Below are 18,835 nucleotides of genomic sequence, written 5' to 3' on the forward strand. Positions count from 1 at the left end.
GAGGAGAATATAAATTCAAAATCATGTTTCAGGAACTTAGTTCTAGAACACAGGTTTAGAATTCAGAACCTGCATGTTCAAACTGAGTTCAGTATCAAAACTGTAGTTCCAAAACTAAATTGCAATTGAATTCTGAGCTTGTTCTAACTTCTGAATTTAGTTCTTGAACTCTGGTCCAGCCCCTAATTCCTAAATTCTTCGAATCGGTTCTTTATAGAACCAATAACATATTCCCAAAGAACTATGCGAAATTTTGCTTTACTGTAGGGGAAGATGTGTTCAGTTGCCGGCACCCCCCGTAAGTTATGACAGAAAGGAGATAGCGTCATTTCGACAAATGTTATGTGTGTGTAATAGCAGCACGTTCTTTTTGTGCTGAATGCCAAAGCAAACACACGCTTGTACTCTTTGCTATGCTCAAAACAAATTTGAATTGCGTGAAAATCAACACAAAAGTTTTTTATGTCTTTTTTTAGTATCATAAATTGAAAAGCATCAATCGAAAATGTGAGTGGATTGAATATTTATGAGGTGAAATCGAACTATTTCGTGAATTAATACCGGATGATATCAAAATTATCGCATTCAAAGTTTGTTTTCGTCATTTTCAAAATGTCTTTTGGTTACCGGCACCCCATTTTTTTCGACAAATCGCGGAAAATTGTCAATGATATGCAGAGATGCCAAATCGGCAAATTTGTCTGTAAAATATCAAATTTCTTAGTTAACATGTGAATTTTGTTTCGTTTAAAGACTTTTTATAGACTTTTGAAACTTTGATTGTTTGCAGACATTCGTCAAAAATTACAGACTTTTGAAAATCGGAGCGATTTTTTTCGGTTTTGCAAGCTAAACTTATTGTATTACCTGGCATCTCTGGTGATATGAAACACGTGGACAACTTGAGCGCTTCAATACATCCACCATATACGCAAAAACTTTGGTTCTCTTGTTCGGTTTGCCATGGCGACTTAAACAAATGGTCCAAGTCAATGAAATGAACTTTAATGCACTGATTATTGACATTTAACGTTGCTTAGTGAATAAGAAGCCGATAAATTCGACTGCAGTGACGTATTCAATGCCGCGTTGGAGGAAGACTGGCCAAATCAATACCAAAGGCGGCACCATCTAAATCCTCGGCCAAGAGAGCCAATGCGAAGTTATCATCAGAGATGAATACTTTGGTCTAAAACGCCTCCGAAAAGAATAAATTCCGTTTTGTCTTTGAATAATTGCAGTATTTATTTATATTTTTCCATTTTTAGCGAAGTTTCTTTGGGTGTCGGTAACCGAAAACCTTTTTTGAAATGGCCAAAATTTATCACTTTACTAAATTGATAATAAAGTTTTTTCGATTGATTGATTCAACTTAGAATAAGAAATTCAGTTGTTAGCTAGTAACTTTAGTTTTCCATTGGTGTATATATTTCCGCATAATATGAACTTAGTCAGAAGTTAAGCTTAAAAAAAAGGGTGCCGGTAACCGAACACTCTTCCTTACTGTATACGGCCCTTTTTTCAATTAGTTGGAGTTCGTAGTTGTTGTAGGATTTTTCTGCTGATTTGGTATATAAAATGCATAGCACCGACTCAGTTTAGGTGCATCTTAAAAATAAAAAAAAAAGTTAAAAGAACAGGAAATCTGGCACAATCAATATAAGTGATCAACAAATTGATATTCGAAAGTAAGAAGAAAGCGTTTCAGTTCTATTTGTATTCACGACATTCAGTTATGTTAGTGACAATACACACCCGTACTTTTTTGCTCATTTCTTGATTATGTGGTAGCTATCTATAGTCTCGATGTTGAGAATCGCTCGTTTGAACCGATCGGGTGTCTTTTGCGATCATTTTCAATGTTTCAATCCACTTGACGGTTCTCCTCTGGAAATGGTTTTATTTATCATCTCTTCAACTTTCTATAACATTCATTAGTTTCCTTGTAACTTGACTTTTTTGTGATATAAAATTTGAAATTTGAATATAAAATTTGAATAAAAATCGTACGTAACCTAGAATTCTGAAAAATTCCAGTTTCTCTATAGAAAGGTATTAGAATTGCTGGAAATACCGACTTTCGAACGGAGCCTCGGAGACCCATAGTGTTATATACCATTCGACTCAGTTCGACGAGATCGGAAAATGTCTGTGTGTGTATGTTGTGTGTGCACTTTTCGAAGATATTTGAACGCGCTCAATTTTCTCAGAGATGGCGAAAGTCATTTTGCCGAAAGGGTCATTTCGCCGATTCCTGCAATTGCCTTGACATTAGAGTTGGAATTGATTTCAAATAAGCACTGATGAATGATAATACATTAACGCCCGTTTTGTTGACCTACAATTGTACTTCGTTAGAAAAGATTGATTCTTGTACTCTTGAAATATTGATTCATGAACCAAAGAACAGAGTTTCCAAGAAACTTGTTGAATATTAGCTACTAACCATCAACGCAATTGCATATGTGTACCAAGCAAATGTGGTATTTTCCGTTTACTAAGTAAACAAATATTTAATGCGGCTTCTCAGCCGGTGTCGCCTCGGCGGCCACCTCAGCCGGTGTCGCCTTGGAGGCTTCATGCCGCCGAGCCATCTTGGCTTCGATTATGTGGCTGCGCCACATCGTAATAAGGAGACATAATAACACAAAATAATAATAATATGATGTATTCGAAATCACACTTTCGGCGAAATGTCCCTTTCGGCCAAATGACCCTTTCGGCGAAATGACCCATTCGGCAAATGACCTATTCGGCGAAACGACTTTCGGCGAAATGGCATTCGACGAAACGACTTTCGGCGAAATGGCTTCCGGCGCGATGACCCGCTCCCAAAAATACTTCATTAGCTATAATGAACACATATGCAAAATTTCATGCAAATCAAAGAGGGTCGTGCCAATTTGGCCGCTTGGAATTGCTATCTACCTAACTAGGTGCAAAAAAGTACGGGTGTGTAATGTCAGAGACATGACTGGATGTCGTAAATACGAATAAAACTGACACGATTTCTTTACACTTTCGAATTCGAATTGATAGTTGATCGATTGTGTGAATTGCGAAACTTTCCCCCTTTTCACTACTAAAATTTTCAACGATTTTTTGACGTCGATTGTCTCATTTCGGATTTCCATATTTCATTGGAAGAAACTATCAAGATGCTGCATAGGATTCATTTCTGACTTTTAGAAGGACCAAATTGTGGAATTCTCTAGGATATTTAACACAGTTCGGAACATTTATCTCGAACGATTTTCGCACTGCGAAAAGTGCACGAAGCAAATCAAATCATTTTGGATTTTCACTAAACTGATGATTTCTACCTTCGAATTTCAAAGAAGTAATCTTAATAGTTCTTTAGATAACATTTAGAGCCATTAGAACGGCTAATTTTATATAATGTTGTCCACTTTCCATTTCTTGTTTTCTTTCTCTCCAATGCAAAGCACCAGCAGCATTTAATGGTTTAATGCGTCTTCTAGCCTTGACGACCGGAAGGTAAATGAGAACTACGACCTGAGCGTTTGAGGTTTTTAACCACACAGAAGGTGCGCTCTCCGTTGCCGCTATTTGAATGCGTCTTCTCGCCCCAACGTCTGTTTTTATCTAACGCACAAGAAGAAATGATCGAATTTCGACCACGGTTCCCCTTTTATACGCAGTCAGTTGAAGATATGTGCCAGACTACCTCAAAATCGTCGTCCTTGCGCGAAAAAGCCAAGCAAAAGTTAAGAGTTTTCCGCGTTGTATTCAAAGATTGAGAAAACTTAATATTTGAGTTGTTTGTGGTTATCTCACTCTGTTCAAAAAATTATCCTAAATTCCTGATCATATTTTTGATGAAATGGTGAAAGAATTCTGTTGCTGCCTTCAATACAAGTCGAGATATTCACGATTAAGTTCTGCCCATTCTTCCATATGGCTAATTTTGAAAAGGCACCCCATAGTAAAGTAAGTCGTATTCACGACAAAAACATAAATCAATCGCACGTCCGAGCGTCCGATCATTATCGACACTGCGAAAACAAAAGAACGACTTTAAGAGCGGATTAATGTGAACTGTACTGAACTGGATTGATGTGAAAAACTCACCCGGCGAAGGACCTTGCATAGTTAAAACCGGTTTAGGTTTAAATAAACACTATAAAAAAGATGCGATAACACATCTAATCGCGTTGACAGATACAGTAGAGCCGATGAAAATTCAGTCCTGTGAATCGAATAATTCGCTACAACACACAACACTATAAGCACCTTGAACTTGCTTTGACGACAAATCAATCAAAATACCTGCTTTGTCGTAGATATGAAGTTTAGTACATAAGTAAACATTGTAAATTGTTTATATGTGGTCTAAAATGCTTGATGAAATAAATATATAATAGAAAATTGACGCTTACCTCGTTTTTCTTTGCGATCAAGATAAAAAGAAAATTTACTTTTAGCAGCTGGAAAATCAATCATGAACAACGCTTCTATTGTTAACCGAAATTTCCTTCGTGGCCTGAAAGTACGAAACATAGTATTATATATTTAATACAAATAAGATTCAGAACCAAAGTCATGGGTAAATATTGTGTCAACTTTTCGCGGAGTTTCGGGTGTTTAAAAAAGATGTGAACACATTTATGTCTTAATGCTAACTGCCTTTATTAAATTAAATTTAACCTATCCACGCAATGGTTCAGAATCTGTCAATTTTTATGGCTGCGTCACTTTCGTCCCAGAAGACATGAATCCACCAAATTGCCCATAACTTCGACCAATTGAGGACTTTTGGGCATTAACGAAGGCACATCTTAGTAATCATGTCTTAGCAGCCGAAACCATTCAACAGTTCGAAAAAGATTGGAAAAAAGTGTCAAATGTTTAGAATAATATTCTGTTGTTATAGTCTTATATAAAAGGCGAGTGGGTAATATCAGAGACATAACTGGATGTCGTGAATACGAAAACAATTGACATGTTCCTTAACACTTCCGAATATCAATTAGTTGATCAATTGTATGAAATTGTATGTAGAATTTGAAACGATGCACCTAAACTAAAGTACATATTAGTTACATTTAACATTCTGAAACACAAATATTATGAAATAACCAGTATAGTTAGTTATAATAAAATAAAATGGTGGCTCTGAAAAGAACATTTTATGAAAGCGTTTGTGATGGAGAGTGATGAGTTGAATTCGAATTCCGATGGATGCCGCTGACTTCCGTCATCTAATTCCAGACTGAACTGTTGTACGTGGGTGCGATACTGATATGGTTGAAGTAGGTATAGCGTTTACAACCGATTATAATCTTCCAATAAAGAAAACATTAATTCGCTGGGTTGATCAATGATACAATAGGCCTAATTTATTGAACGAAACTATCAATATGCTATAGGAATTCGTTTCTAGCATTTAGAAGGGTTAAATTGCGTAATTCTCTACGACATTAAACTCTGGAACATTTTTCGCAAAAACAAAGAAGGCTTCACTTGATCTCGATTACTGTGAATTTCACACAGCGAAAAGTGCACAAATCTAACCAAGCTGTTCTAGATTTGCACTAAACTGAGGATATTTACCTTCGATGTGCGAACAAGAAATCCTAATAATTCTTTTGAAAACTTTTGAGCCATTAGAACGGGTGATTTTGTGTAATGCTCTCCACCGTTGTTTTTTCATAAATGCAAATGACTGGCAGCTGTGACGTAATCGCTCTTGTCGGAAGCGAAACTAGCTTCACAAACGACACAAAATACATCTGCTCGCAGTGGCGATAAAATCCAAACTGATCCAATTTTTGTTAAGAGATTTCTTTTTACGTGATTTCGTTTGTAGCTTTTTCACTAATGGGCGGTCCTAACGGCTATAAAAATAGCCGCATACAGAGTTTTAAAGTCGATTATGTATTTATTCAGACTTTGTGCGCATTTGGAGGGATTGTGCGTAATAATGTTTTTACGCGGAACAGTGAAGTGAGTTTCGAATATTGCACTCTAATTGTATATGTCGAATGATGTTTTTTTTTATCTTCCAACCTTCCGGGCTACGCCGTCCGATGTACTACTTGTATTCAGTTTTTGTTTTCCGAGTGCTCAAAGTTTTCAGTGAGAGAGTCGATTTCGCGAAGTCGAATGAAGAAAACAGCGATTTAGAAGAACAATTTTCAAAAAGAAGTTTTTGTTTTGTTTATGTTTTTTGTCCAATACAACACCGTATTTATACCTGTCAATATAGAAAAGACAACCGCGACATAAATTTTTTTCGGTAGTAGTGTGCCATCTAGTAGTCATTACGGTGTTAACGTTTCTTCGGTGGCAGTGCGCCATATAGCTGCAGATTGCAGAAACCAATTCAACCATTTATGTTCGTCGAAAACAACGTTTTATTTCTCTAATTCAACTAAAAAATTAGTTTAATGGAAATTTTTCTCGAACGATTTGTTGTACAGCAGCAAATATTTTGTTCTCTTCCTCAGAACGCGTTCTGATTGGCTGGTGTTGACATGGGTCAAATGAGACAGGTTTTTCAATAGTGTACTATTGAAATACTTCAATGCTGTTGCTATACACGTTTAAGTTGAAAAATTTCGATTCTATTGGTAGTTAGATTATATAAATCCTGCCGCAGATCACTGAGCTATGAGCTTAAAAATTACGAGCAAGTCAAACGCGCCTTATGGATTATCCCCTTTGATACTCGTTTATACCAAACATTTCAGAATAGTTTAATTTTGAATTATATGAGATTATGCCACACAACTGATAATTTTATCATAAAATTGTGATCATATTTCCGACGGTGTGTAGCAAAAATTATGTTGATTCGTTAGATACAACAAGAGATATTCACGATCAAAAACTTATCACTCTCTCAGAGGGTAAATTTCGAAAAGGCACCCCATAGTAAAGTAAGTCGTATTCACGACAAAAAATATACTTTTCTCTCTGAGTATCTATTAGTATTTGATTGCAGTAATTCTTTGAAAGTTCATTAATCAACGGACAAATCGCATAATAAAATGGAAATCTTCGCAGATATGAAGAATTATCTTTTAACATCATTTTATTAGTGAAAACAGATAGAGCAGATACAGACTTCTTATGCAAATCAATACATATTTCCTATGAAAATATCTGGCATCTCTGGGCACAGCCGATGAAAAACAAACACTTAACAGCGTTACGTTGACATATAGCCGAAAGTGCTACTCTATTTGCCACAGTGGTTATTTCATTTGTATTCAACACGCTCTTTCTGGTAATATTCGAAGCCGAAATAATGTTATTGAACTATATCAATAATATAATTAAACTAATGTCACGAATACAAAAAAGGCGGGTGGGACATAACTGGAGGACGTGAATACGAATAAAACTGACATGTTTCTTTCTCATTTCTGGATAAAGATATATAAGAAGATATATAAGAAGATATTTTTCAACTTTCATTGCTTCGCTTCCAGAATTTTAACGATGCAACTATACTACAGAACGACTCATTGACGGCAAACATATTCTACCATATAATTAAATAACACGGAACAAATACAGTTTTGTAGATTTAGATACTAGTAGAAATAAACTTCTCGAAATCCTTTGGATGCATTTTAGTGGTTCTAAAAAACCGCTTTGCGTAATTTGTTGAGTGGTTAAAACTGTTAAAATTAAAGAATTAATATATAAATGTGGGGCACACTCCGAATTCAGCTGCAAATTTTCGGAATTTAGATCAAAAACTCAGGTCATAAATTTAGTTCTAGAAGTAAGGAACTGAAGTTATTTTTAGCAATTTTCAATTCAGTTTTTAAATCAAGGTTCGGTGTTCAGACCTAATATTTAGTTTCAAATTCCAGATGTAAAATTCTTATCCTGAATTTTGTTCTTGAATTCTGAAAAATCCTCAATCATATCTTTGGTTTCGAGTCCCTGAATAAGGAACTAAATTTGAAACCATTTTCAACATCCAGAAACAGGATTCGGTTCTAGAGTCATAGGTTTAAATTCTGAACCTGTAATCTGGAACTAAATTTTTAAATAGAAGTATGAACTTAAAATTAACTTCAGAATTCAGGTGGACCAGAATCTAGTTTATGAGATTAGTTCTTGAATTTAACTAAAAATTAAGGTCTCTACTATTGCTGGTTTACTGCTAGCCATGACGTCCGAATGCGAAGAAGAGCTACATTGATTCCACCTGAGCATTTGAGATTTTTACCACCTCATTATTACTGATGTTGGTGGAAGAACCTTAGCACGATATCCAGTTCCATCTAACGTACTAGGAAAAATGAACAATTCTCGGTTAAGATTTACCTATTACACTCGGCCATTAGAACATCGGAACTGATATGTGCCTGACTACCTCAAAACCGTCGTCCTGGTGCGAAAAAGGCAAGCAAACGTGATGAGTTTTCCTTGTTGCATCCAAAAGTTTGAGAAAACATTGATTTTGAGTTATGTATGGTTATTTTACACTGTTGAAAATTTAATCACAAATTCCTGATCATACTTCTGATAGCATGGAGGAAAAATTATGTTGTTGCGTTAAGTATAACAAGAGATATTCAAGATCAAAAACTTATCACTCTCCCAGAGGGTCAATTTTGAAAAGGCGCCCCATAGTAAAGTAGGTCGTATTCACGACCAAATTAGAATATCTTACACTTGTGAATTATTTACAGCGAAACCAAAGTGCGTCCATACTTTCTGGGACAGCCTTTACGCACACGTTGTTAAAAATTATCAACACGACGAAATGCTCTGCATCAACACATAATGTGCTTTGCTGTCTGGTTACCATTGAGGCGTCGTCGGGTGTAATTCCGGTTAGCATGGTCGTTAGCTCAGACAAGGCCGAGTGTCATACATCATTCGACTGTGTTCGTCAAGTATGCGAAATACGACTTACTTTACTATGGGGCGCTTTTTAAAAAATTACCCTGTACAAAAATGGGCAGAACTTTATCGCGAATATCTCTTGATGTACTCAACCCAACAACATATATTTTTACAAGCTATCGGAAATATGATCAGAAATTTGTGATTGAATTTTGAGCGGCGTGAGATTACCATAATAAACTGAAAAACAAAGTTTTCTCAAATTTTTGGAAATAATGAGGAAATTTTTCACGCTTGCTTGCTTTTTCCGCACCCGGACGACGGTTTTGAGGTAGCCAAGTAGGACATTTCTGTACTCATTCTGGTTAGACTTTTTGATTAACGGTTTGCGCTGTTTTGAAGATATATCTTTTGAGCACATTTGTTTTGTTTTTTCATAGCAGTAGAAAAATCATGGAAAATGTTGTTAGCAATCAAATGCGGAGAAAAAAATCCTGGGCCAGTGAAATATGTGGAAACAACTCAGATGCATTGGAATCATGTGAGAAGAGAAAAAAAACAAGAGAGAATCGAGCAGATATCAGTGTAAAAGCTCATAAGAAAACTGTAGTAACTCGTTGTAAGTAATATGTATGAGGGAATAATAATACCGAGCGAATAGTAACATGTACAAAGTCAGAGTCTTGGCATTACATTCCTTTTGTGGAATTTGGCCTTTCTGTTTCAACAGACTTCGCAGCCGATTCTTAGTGTACAGAATCAATGCATGACTAGTACTATGGATCCTACTGACACTAAGAATCCTTCCAGGTCAGGGCTCGAACATACGACAACTGGCTTGTAAGACCAGCGTCCTATGCATTGAACCCCCCAACCCGGGACAATATAGTAACATGTACATACATATTAATTAACTATGAATACAACACTTATAAGCATCAAAATTGGCGTAACATTTATTTACAAAGATTGCATCTCACGAATACATTAAATAGACACAGTTCGAAAAAATCTTGTAATTTTACATCTTATAAGACGCACATAATCGGAGCGTCATATTTCACACAAATTTTTTTGTCGTGAATACGACTTACTTTACTATCTGGTGTCTTTTCTAAATTTACCCTCTGAGAGAGTGATAAGTTTTTGATCGTGAATATCTATTGTTGTATCCAGAGATGTCTACCTCCTCTGTGTGACGAAGAGCAAGCAAAATTTCAAAAGCAACTTCAACGAGAGCTCTTCTCTTTCACATTTATACACCGCTGTTGTGTAAGTGTGCACGCATCATGAGTGCGTTTGTTTATTTCCTTTTACCTCTTCCACTGAATCGCACCAAAGTGCTAGAGCATTAGCTAATAAATTCTCTGAGGAGGATGCAGATACTTTCACAGAGGTGTACACGCCGGTGAGCACTCTGCTGTATGGTTTTCGTAGATGAAGCGTGGACACGCAAAATCAGCAAAATAAAACAATTTATCGTAAAATTCTTGGTTCTCCTTGCAAATTTTTCATAGCAAGTCCAGATCTAGTCTCTATTAATTGAAGTTCACAGAAGTGTTCGCTCACAATCACGCGCCAGTGGACACTTGGGTGTTTTTAGACGAGAGCGCGTGTGAGCGATTCATGCGAAGAGAATGTGTTTCACTCGCGCCAGCTGCTTCAACCACAAGCACACACTCAAATGCTGTCTATTCGACACTGAGAAGAAGTGCGCTTTCCTCTTTGTGCGGTGCTTCGTTTTTTCCATCTTTGGTGTGGCAAAAATCTGACTCTAGCGTGTATAACTCTGGTGAAATGCCATCTCTGGTTGTATCTAATGAATCAACATAATTCTTGCGACATGCCATCGGAAATATGATCACAATTTTATGACAAAATTTTCAGTTTTGTGACATAGTCTCAAATAATTCAAAATTAAACTTTTCTGAAATTTTTGGTATAAAAGAGTATCCATAAGGCGCGTTTGCCTTGTTCGTATTTTTAAAGCTCATAGCTCAGTGATCTGTGAAAGGATTCATATAATCTAACTACCAATAGAATCGAAATTTTTCAATTTAAACGTGTATAGCAAAAGCATTGAAGTATTTCAATAGTACACTATTGAAAAATCTGTCTCATTTGACCCATGTCAACACCAGCCAATCAGAACGCGTTCTAAGGAAGAGAACAAAATATCTGCTGCTGTACAACAAATCGTCCGGGAAAAATGTTCCGAAAAGTGGTGAATATCGCAGTGAGTTCCTCAATTTGGTCCTTGTGAATGTTAGAAACGAATCCCTACAGCATATTGATAGTTTCTTTCAATAAATTATGCAAATCCGAAATTAAATAATCGACATTAAAATTCTGAATGCGGCTATTTTTATAGCCGTTAGGACCGCCCATCGGTAAAAAAGCTACAAACGAAATCACGTAAAATAAAAGCTCCTAGCAAAAATTTGGATTCTATCGCCACTGCGAGCAGATATATTTTGTGTCGTTTGCAAAGCTAGTTTCGCTTCCGACAAGAGCGATTACGTCACAGCTGCCAGTCATTAGCATTGGGGAAAAAAAAAAACAACGGTGGAGAGCATTACACAAAATCAACCGTTCTAATGGCTCAAAAGTTTTCTAAAGAACTATTAGGATTTGTTGTTCGCAAATCGAAGGTAATTATCCTCAGTTTAATGCAAATCAAGAACAGTTTGGTTAGATTTGTGCACTTTTCGCTGTGTGAAATTCACAGTAATCGAGATCAAGTGAATCCTTCTTTGTTTTTGCGAAAAATGTGAAAAAGGGGAATGCTTGCATAATTCATACAATTGATATTCGGAAGTGTTAAGGAACATGCCAGTTGTTTTCGTATTCACGACATCCAGTTATGTCTCTGACATTACGCACCCGCCTTTTATTCAAGAACATGTAAAATTATTTGATTTGAAAATTATATGACTTGAATTCCAACGAAATAAAAAACAAAAGTTCGTTAGCAGCATCGCGACTTGAACCGAGAAACATTAGATCACAAGCACATCGGTTACTCGACTGAACCACGGAGTTCATATTCGTTCGTTGAATAATTGATACATATAAATCCAAACAGTGGCCCTTGGTAACCGAGTGCAAATAACAATTGGAGCTTGTAAAATTTTGTGCGAGTGGAATATTGCGTCATTTGTAAAATTAGGTAGTTGTGAATTGTAAGAACCACGATTTACACTAACAAAAATTAGAGAACACTGAAATCCATCATACCGTTTTTTAGGGTTTGAATGCCCTTTCCAGCGATACAATGTTTTTGGAGTTCGGAAGATAAATGATTCGCGTTACACATATTATTGTGCAAAAACCTAAATTTACTCTAAAGTGCCTGTTTACGTTTAGTGTACAGAGGGAAACGAAAACCATTTTACGCGTAGCAATCCTCTGCAAGCAGTATAGGTAGGATGAAATCGGAATAAGCCACTATGCGCAAGATTCAAGAGGTGTACATCGCAAGGTAGAATAATTGACTAATACACTGTACCATTTTCGTACCGACATAGTCGGTTATGTTGTAGCGATTTTTGCCTTCGTTGCGGTCGGTCATAAAACACGACACCAGTTTAATTGTAAAGTAGTATTAGAAGTCTAGTTAGGTGAAATAAATAAGTAATGAAATAGCAGCAAATATAGAATAATAATTAGTAATAAACAGTGTTTGGAGTGAAGTAGAGTGTTTTACCCAGTATCGCTGCCGTGATACTTACTGGGAACTACTTCTGCTGGTATCTGCAAGACACAAATGGCCAAACCGGAATTGGAAAAAACACAACACAACTATCAGCTGTTCGAGGAAGTGGAATTTGTCTGGGACACTATTTCGGAAGAGACACAACATTTTTGCCGTGAGCAGGATCAGTGTTCCAGAACCGACGCGGCGTCAGTTGAAACCATTTTGAGGGTTTTGTAAAGGATCGTCGCCATTGCAAGCAGTTCAACAATTCGAAACGCTTCGTCGCCATGGATTCAAGGCCTATTTGACAGGCTCATACGATGAATACCTGTCCAAATATTACACTTTCGCTTTCTTTTCTACCGGATCTTTCGTTTTATTTTATTTATTTCACTTAATTCAACGGAATTTTGGTGATCAACATAGTTCGGAGGAAGAAGACATACGGAACGGATTCGTTCATTTTCATTGAATAAGGAGTTTACGGATGGACTGATGGACGGAGAGTACGGACGTTATCAAAGGATTTCTGCGTCAAGTGGTGCTAATATTGTACAAGGCAATTTTAGACATGTACCAGGTAAGTACCTGTCCAAATATCGTACGAGTAGGTGAAAGGTGCTTCTCTTGTATGCATTTTTCAGACGGTTCGTTCGTGCGATTTTGATTCGGTGCTGAGTAAATTTATTATACAAGGCCTGATTGACCGGCTCTCAATCAAGTTCCGGCTGGAGAAATTGGAACTTAAATGGGACGAATTTGACGAGGTGCGGTCGGAAATCGAAGGCTGCGAGGAATACGAGTGCAATGTAGATGCTCATCGTGAAATAAGCTCCGACTTCGAGGAAAAATACTTTGAGGTAAGGGCAGGGTTGGTAAAAAAAACTACCGCAACGATCCGGACAGGTTGCGATGCAGAATATACAACCAAACTATTCATTTGATTCGACTGGCGTACATTCGTACGCTAGATTACCGCAAATAAATTTACCTGAATTCGATGGTAATTATAAAAAATGGCTTCCATTTCATGATACGTTCAGAGCCCTGACTGATTCGTCTCCACAATTAAGTAATATTCAAAAATTTCATTATTTGCGGGATTCTCTTAAGGGTGATGCACTTAGATTGGTTGATTCTTTTCCGATGAGCGAGGGTTGCTTGTAGTGGCTTGGTTTCAAGATTCTTTAACCGTAATCGACTCAAGAAGCGCCACTTGAATGCGTTGTTCGAGTATCCGAGAATGAAGAAAGCATCGGCGGCTGAAATACACGATTTGATGGACTGTTTCGAGCGAAATACGTAGATTTTGGACCAACTTGGAGAAACAACGAGTGGCTTTGGAGCAATGGTTTCGAAACTTAGTGAAACGATTCAGGTACAGTGGGAGGAGCACGTTTCACAGAAGGATGAGCCAAGTTTTAAGATGCTGGTTACTTTCTTGAAAACGCAGACTCGGATTTTGGATGCAGTATTTGTAGATCAGCGAAACTTTAGTACAAGCGTGAATCTTCGGCTGTTGGTAGCAAATCCAATCCAACGAAGCTTTCGGTCAACTCGGCGACAGAAACTAGCGGTCGAAATTGCATAGCAGGCAGCGAGCAACATTTTCTTTTGCGTTGTCCTTGATTCAACAAGCTGCTGGTTGATAAACGACTACAGCTGACCAATTCCAAGAGGCTTTGCAGTAATTGTTTGGGACGAAATCATCTGGCGCGTGATTGTCCTTCTAAGTATCGGTGTCGGACTTGTTCAAAGAAGCATCACACGCTTCTTCACCCTGGATTTCCTGGATCTGGTTCTGCTGCAACGTCGACCTCGAGTCAAGACGACAATTCAACTTATCCATCAACTTCTGGTGTTACTTCGAACTCTGATGGAATGGTTTCTAGTTCGGTTGCGACAATTTATTCTAATATGGCGATGGGAGGTTTTCGGCGGTTTTCGAAGTGAAGGAATATTGTGGTAGGATACATCATGCGAGAGCTTTGCTGGATTCTGGATCGCATGCAAACTTGATGTCTGAACGGCTTTGTCATTTATTGAAGTTACCGAGACGAAACAAAAAGAATGAGATTGGACAAGCTAGACGCAGACAGCTTACGAAGTTTCAACAAATATTGCATCACGAATTCGGAATTTCTCAACATTAATGGACTTTTTGGTTTTGGGGAAGGTTGCCATCTACCACCGAAATACACGGTTTTGGCGGATCCCGGATTCTAAGTTTCCGGGCATATAGATCTAGTATTGTTTTCTCAATTCTTTTACGATTTTCATCTGCTTCACGGTGGCCGGCTTTAGATTCGAAAAATCAACGATGATTTACCAGTATTCGTAAACACAGTATTTGGTTGGGTAGCTGCTGGCGAAGCGGATCTTGACGGAAATTTCGGAAGAGCTGCAATTTGGCTCTCGCCGATCCTTTGGATAAAACCATCGAGAAATTCTGGACTATCGAAGAGCTTTCAGGATATCCACAACGGTCTCAGGAGGAGAAAGATTGTGAAGCGCACTTTCAGCATACGATCATACGAGACGATAAGGGGCGGTATATGGTAAGCCAAAGCCAGTTGGTTTTTACGAGATGATTATTGATTTGAAGGACACGGACGAGATTCCGAAGACAAAAAAACGGTTTGCTACCTCACTCATCATCCTGTCTTTAAGGAATCCAGCCCGACAACGAAGTAGTGCGCGAGTAGTTTCTGATGGATCAGCTAAGACTTCGAGCAATTATTCATTAAACGAGATACTTCTTACCGGACCGGTAATTAAGGATGATCTTTTCGATCTAATGCTTCGTTTCCGTAAGAACGCTGTGGCGTTAGTTGCAGACGTAGCGAATATGTATCGACAGATTCGTATACACCAGGAAGATACTCCCCTACAGCGAATATTGTAGCGTTTTGATCCAAGAGATCCGGTTCAAATCTACGAGCTCCTAACGGTCACGTACGGTTTAGCCCCATCATCTTTCCTCGCCACTAGAGTTTTGCAGCAGCTGTCTATGGACTATCAAGCCAAATGCAGCATGTGTTGGCAGTATCAGAGGATTTTTACATCGACGATCTACTCTCCGGTGCTGATACTGTTCAAAACACACAGAAAGTGCGCGAGGAAATCCAAGCAATATTGGCAGAAGGCGGCTTTGACCCACAGCTGGATCAGCTTTGTACCGAGATACAACCGATAGAAGCTGATACACAGTGGACGTAACGGAAAATTTTCTCGGCGATAGCAAAGCTCTACGATCCATTGGGACTCGTGTCACCTGTTTTAGCGTGGGCAAAAATGCGACTACAACATCTTTGATTAGCTTCTATTGGCTTTGATGATCCAGTGCTGCCGGTAATTAAGTCAAAATGGATGGAATTCTACTCGAAGCTTCCTTTATTACAAAGCTTCAGGGTTCCACGGTTCATATGGTTGCCTGATACGTCAACAGTCCAGTTTCACGTCTTCTGCGACGCGCCAGAAGTTGAATACGGTGCATGCATTTACGCTCGGTCGATCAGCTTGGAAGGTCATGTGAAAGTGGAATTATCCGCATCGAAATCGCGCGTAGCGCCACTGAAACGTATTTCGTTACCTCGCTTGGAACTATGTTCCGCATTGCTCGCTGCTAAGCTGTATTCAAAAATCTCCGCAGCACTAAGAATGGAAGGTAAACCATGTTTTTTTGGTCAGATTCAATGCTGACGCTGCATTGGATACGCGCGCCACCCAAACATTCATTGGTAACCGCACTTCTGAGATTCAGTTACTTACTCACGGTCATAACTGGCGTCATGTCAAGGGATCCGATAACCCTGCGGATCAAATCTCGGTGCATTACCCAAGGACTTTTTCAACAGTATGAACAGGCTACATGGTCCGGCATGGCTGCTAGACGACGATCATTGGCCCTACAACGCTACATTGGATACTCCATTCGAAAAATTATTGGAGCGGAGAAAAACGGTAGCATTAGTACAAAACATTTGCCATCCGGATTTCTTATTTGAGCGATACTCATCATTTCTGTGTCTAATTCGTGTTGCCGCATATATACTGAGGTTTTGAAACGTTGCCGATCAAAAACCAATCGCACTACAGAATAAGTTCTCAGTACGAATGAATTAAACGAAGCCAAGCAAGGGTTAGCGAAAGGTGTACAGCACAAGGAATTTGTACAGGAACTGAAGGATTTGAAACAAGGAAAACCCGTATCACGTCAGTCATTGTTAGGAAGAGGAAGATAATTGGTAAATTTTTTTTTGCCGCAACTGTCATAATTGCTTCCGTTACAACCCTGTTCGTATAGCCCACTCTCAAAGTAGATTACCAAAAGCCAGCATAGTTCCAAGTAGCCCATTTACTGTAACTGTTGTGGATTGTCGCGGACCAGTTTATCCTAAACCCACCAACCGCCGGGCCGCCTCACGAAACGCATTCATCGCTGTCTTTGTATGCTTCGTCACAATAGTGGTGCATCTCGAACTTGTGTGATTGTCTACAAATGCCTTCATAGCAGTCGTTCGTGTCACCACCGGAACACGCTCGGCGTAGTTCCCTTTCCGGAGCAGACGATGGATTCTGCCAACTGGGAACTGTAGACCAGCACGGTTTGAGCGGAACTTTGCCTTGTCCTTAACTGTTCCTCCTGTGTGCGTGTTTCTGCGTAAAAAATCCATGAGATGCCGTTCACAGCTAGACAGTCAATTCAGTATTACTGGCTGCTGCTCTACTAACTCTCTCTTCTATGTCTTCTCACTGTTTCCCGTTCTGTGAACAGGAAAAGGAATTTTGCAAAGGGGCTGTCCGTACACCGCTGCCAGTAGCAGGTATAAAACGAAATGTCATGTGAGAAATAGAGTCATTTAAATTAGAGCAGCTACTAGGGTAGATTTAATATAATTAAATTTTTTTATTTCTTTTATAACTGAAATTTTACTATACACACGTTTTCATTTTGATATTATTAATTTACAAAAAAACAGTTATTGTAACGGATGATCTCATGGAAGATCATCCGAATCCGATTCCGGATACTAGTAATATCTTAAATACTCCAAGTGCTAAACATTATTCAGAGAGTACCACTGGGTCATTGATAGTCTATTTTCGAAAAAAGTATTAAATTTGATGCAAATTACAAAGGAATTGACATACATTTTTCAAAAGTTGAAGAAATCTCTAAAGTTAGAAGAGATAAAATTCGAGTTGTTGTTAACGAGTTGAAACAGGCAAACGATATTGTAACTTGTAAATTACTTGCTGTTGAATAGAAAGTTTACTTTTAACCGAAGGTGGTGGAAATTGACGGTGTTGTGACTGAAGCAAGTCTGACAGCCGATGATTTACTTAAAAATGGAGTTAGTCGTTTTAAAAACTCCATTCACTTTTCCAGGTAAAACTTGCATTGGTGATCAGTACACTTTTTGATTTGTAGAACATACGTTGTCGATCTTACATGTGATTCGAAAAATTTCGAAAATAAAGAGTTACTAAGAACCTGCTGCTTAGAAAGTTTTTTATCCAATCTAATTCCATCCCATGTATTAGATATTCTGCGTTTCATCGCATCGATCTCATCTTCCGAAGCAAAATCCCCAACTATCACTTTATTTCCTTTATACGTTAAGGACTCAAATAGTTTTTTCACAAGACTCGAGCATCTTTATTTCCATCCAAAGCCATTTTTCAATAATCGACATTCGGGTGCTTCACTTGGGCATCTTGGGTTTTTTAGACAGTAGAGAATGTACCTTTTGCTCATCTTTGCCTAGGGAATTGCGTGCCAAAGATACTCCCATCAATGCAATATTGTCTGTGCTCTAACGGCGCACAAGTAATCCAAATCTTGATCTAAAAACAACGAAATTTAGCTGAGAATAATCTGTATCGATGTCACGTTATGATCTGGTCCTCCATCTGTCCCAATAAACATCATGGGTTTCTGTTTGTCAGTGTCAGATAAGTGTTTGATCAACTCAGAGGATGGGATAAGATGTTGGGGAATAATATTGGTGGCTCCTGTAGGTCCTGGCCAACATCGACTCCGGTGGTTCCTGTGTAGACTGGCTTTCACTGTGCGGGATAAACTCTCAATCCTGATCGTAATGCCAATTGGGAATCTGGTATGATTTTGCCTCCGGATTTTCTTGATGTAGCTATGCGCTGGGGTTTCGGGCATTGAATTTACATAACACTCGCGTATTACTAAACACCGCTTAGTGAACAAACATTTATTTTATTCTAACGTGTAACATTTATTATACTTAATCTACAGGTTTTTAATAAATTAACAGCACACACGGTCCA

General features: G+C 38.2%; 1 protein-coding gene across 4 annotated transcripts in view; it reads right to left on the reverse strand.

The window, feature by feature from the left end:
• The window catches only part of LOC131432575 (cartilage oligomeric matrix protein), a 1,247,904-nt gene that overhangs the window by 1,044,777 nt on the left and 184,292 nt on the right, over positions 1 to 18,835 (reverse strand). For all 4 annotated transcript variants that reach the window (XM_058598920.1, XM_058598918.1, XM_058598921.1 and 1 more), the window contains exon 4: positions 4,401 to 4,504. In XM_058598920.1, coding sequence (XP_058454903.1) covers positions 4,401 to 4,504 — 104 coding nt within the window. The remainder of the gene's footprint in view (positions 1 to 4,400; positions 4,505 to 18,835) is intronic.

Source organism: Malaya genurostris, chromosome 2 (genome assembly GCF_030247185.1).
Source record: "Malaya genurostris strain Urasoe2022 chromosome 2, Malgen_1.1, whole genome shotgun sequence".
NCBI classification, from domain to species: domain Eukaryota; kingdom Metazoa; phylum Arthropoda; class Insecta; order Diptera; family Culicidae; genus Malaya; species Malaya genurostris.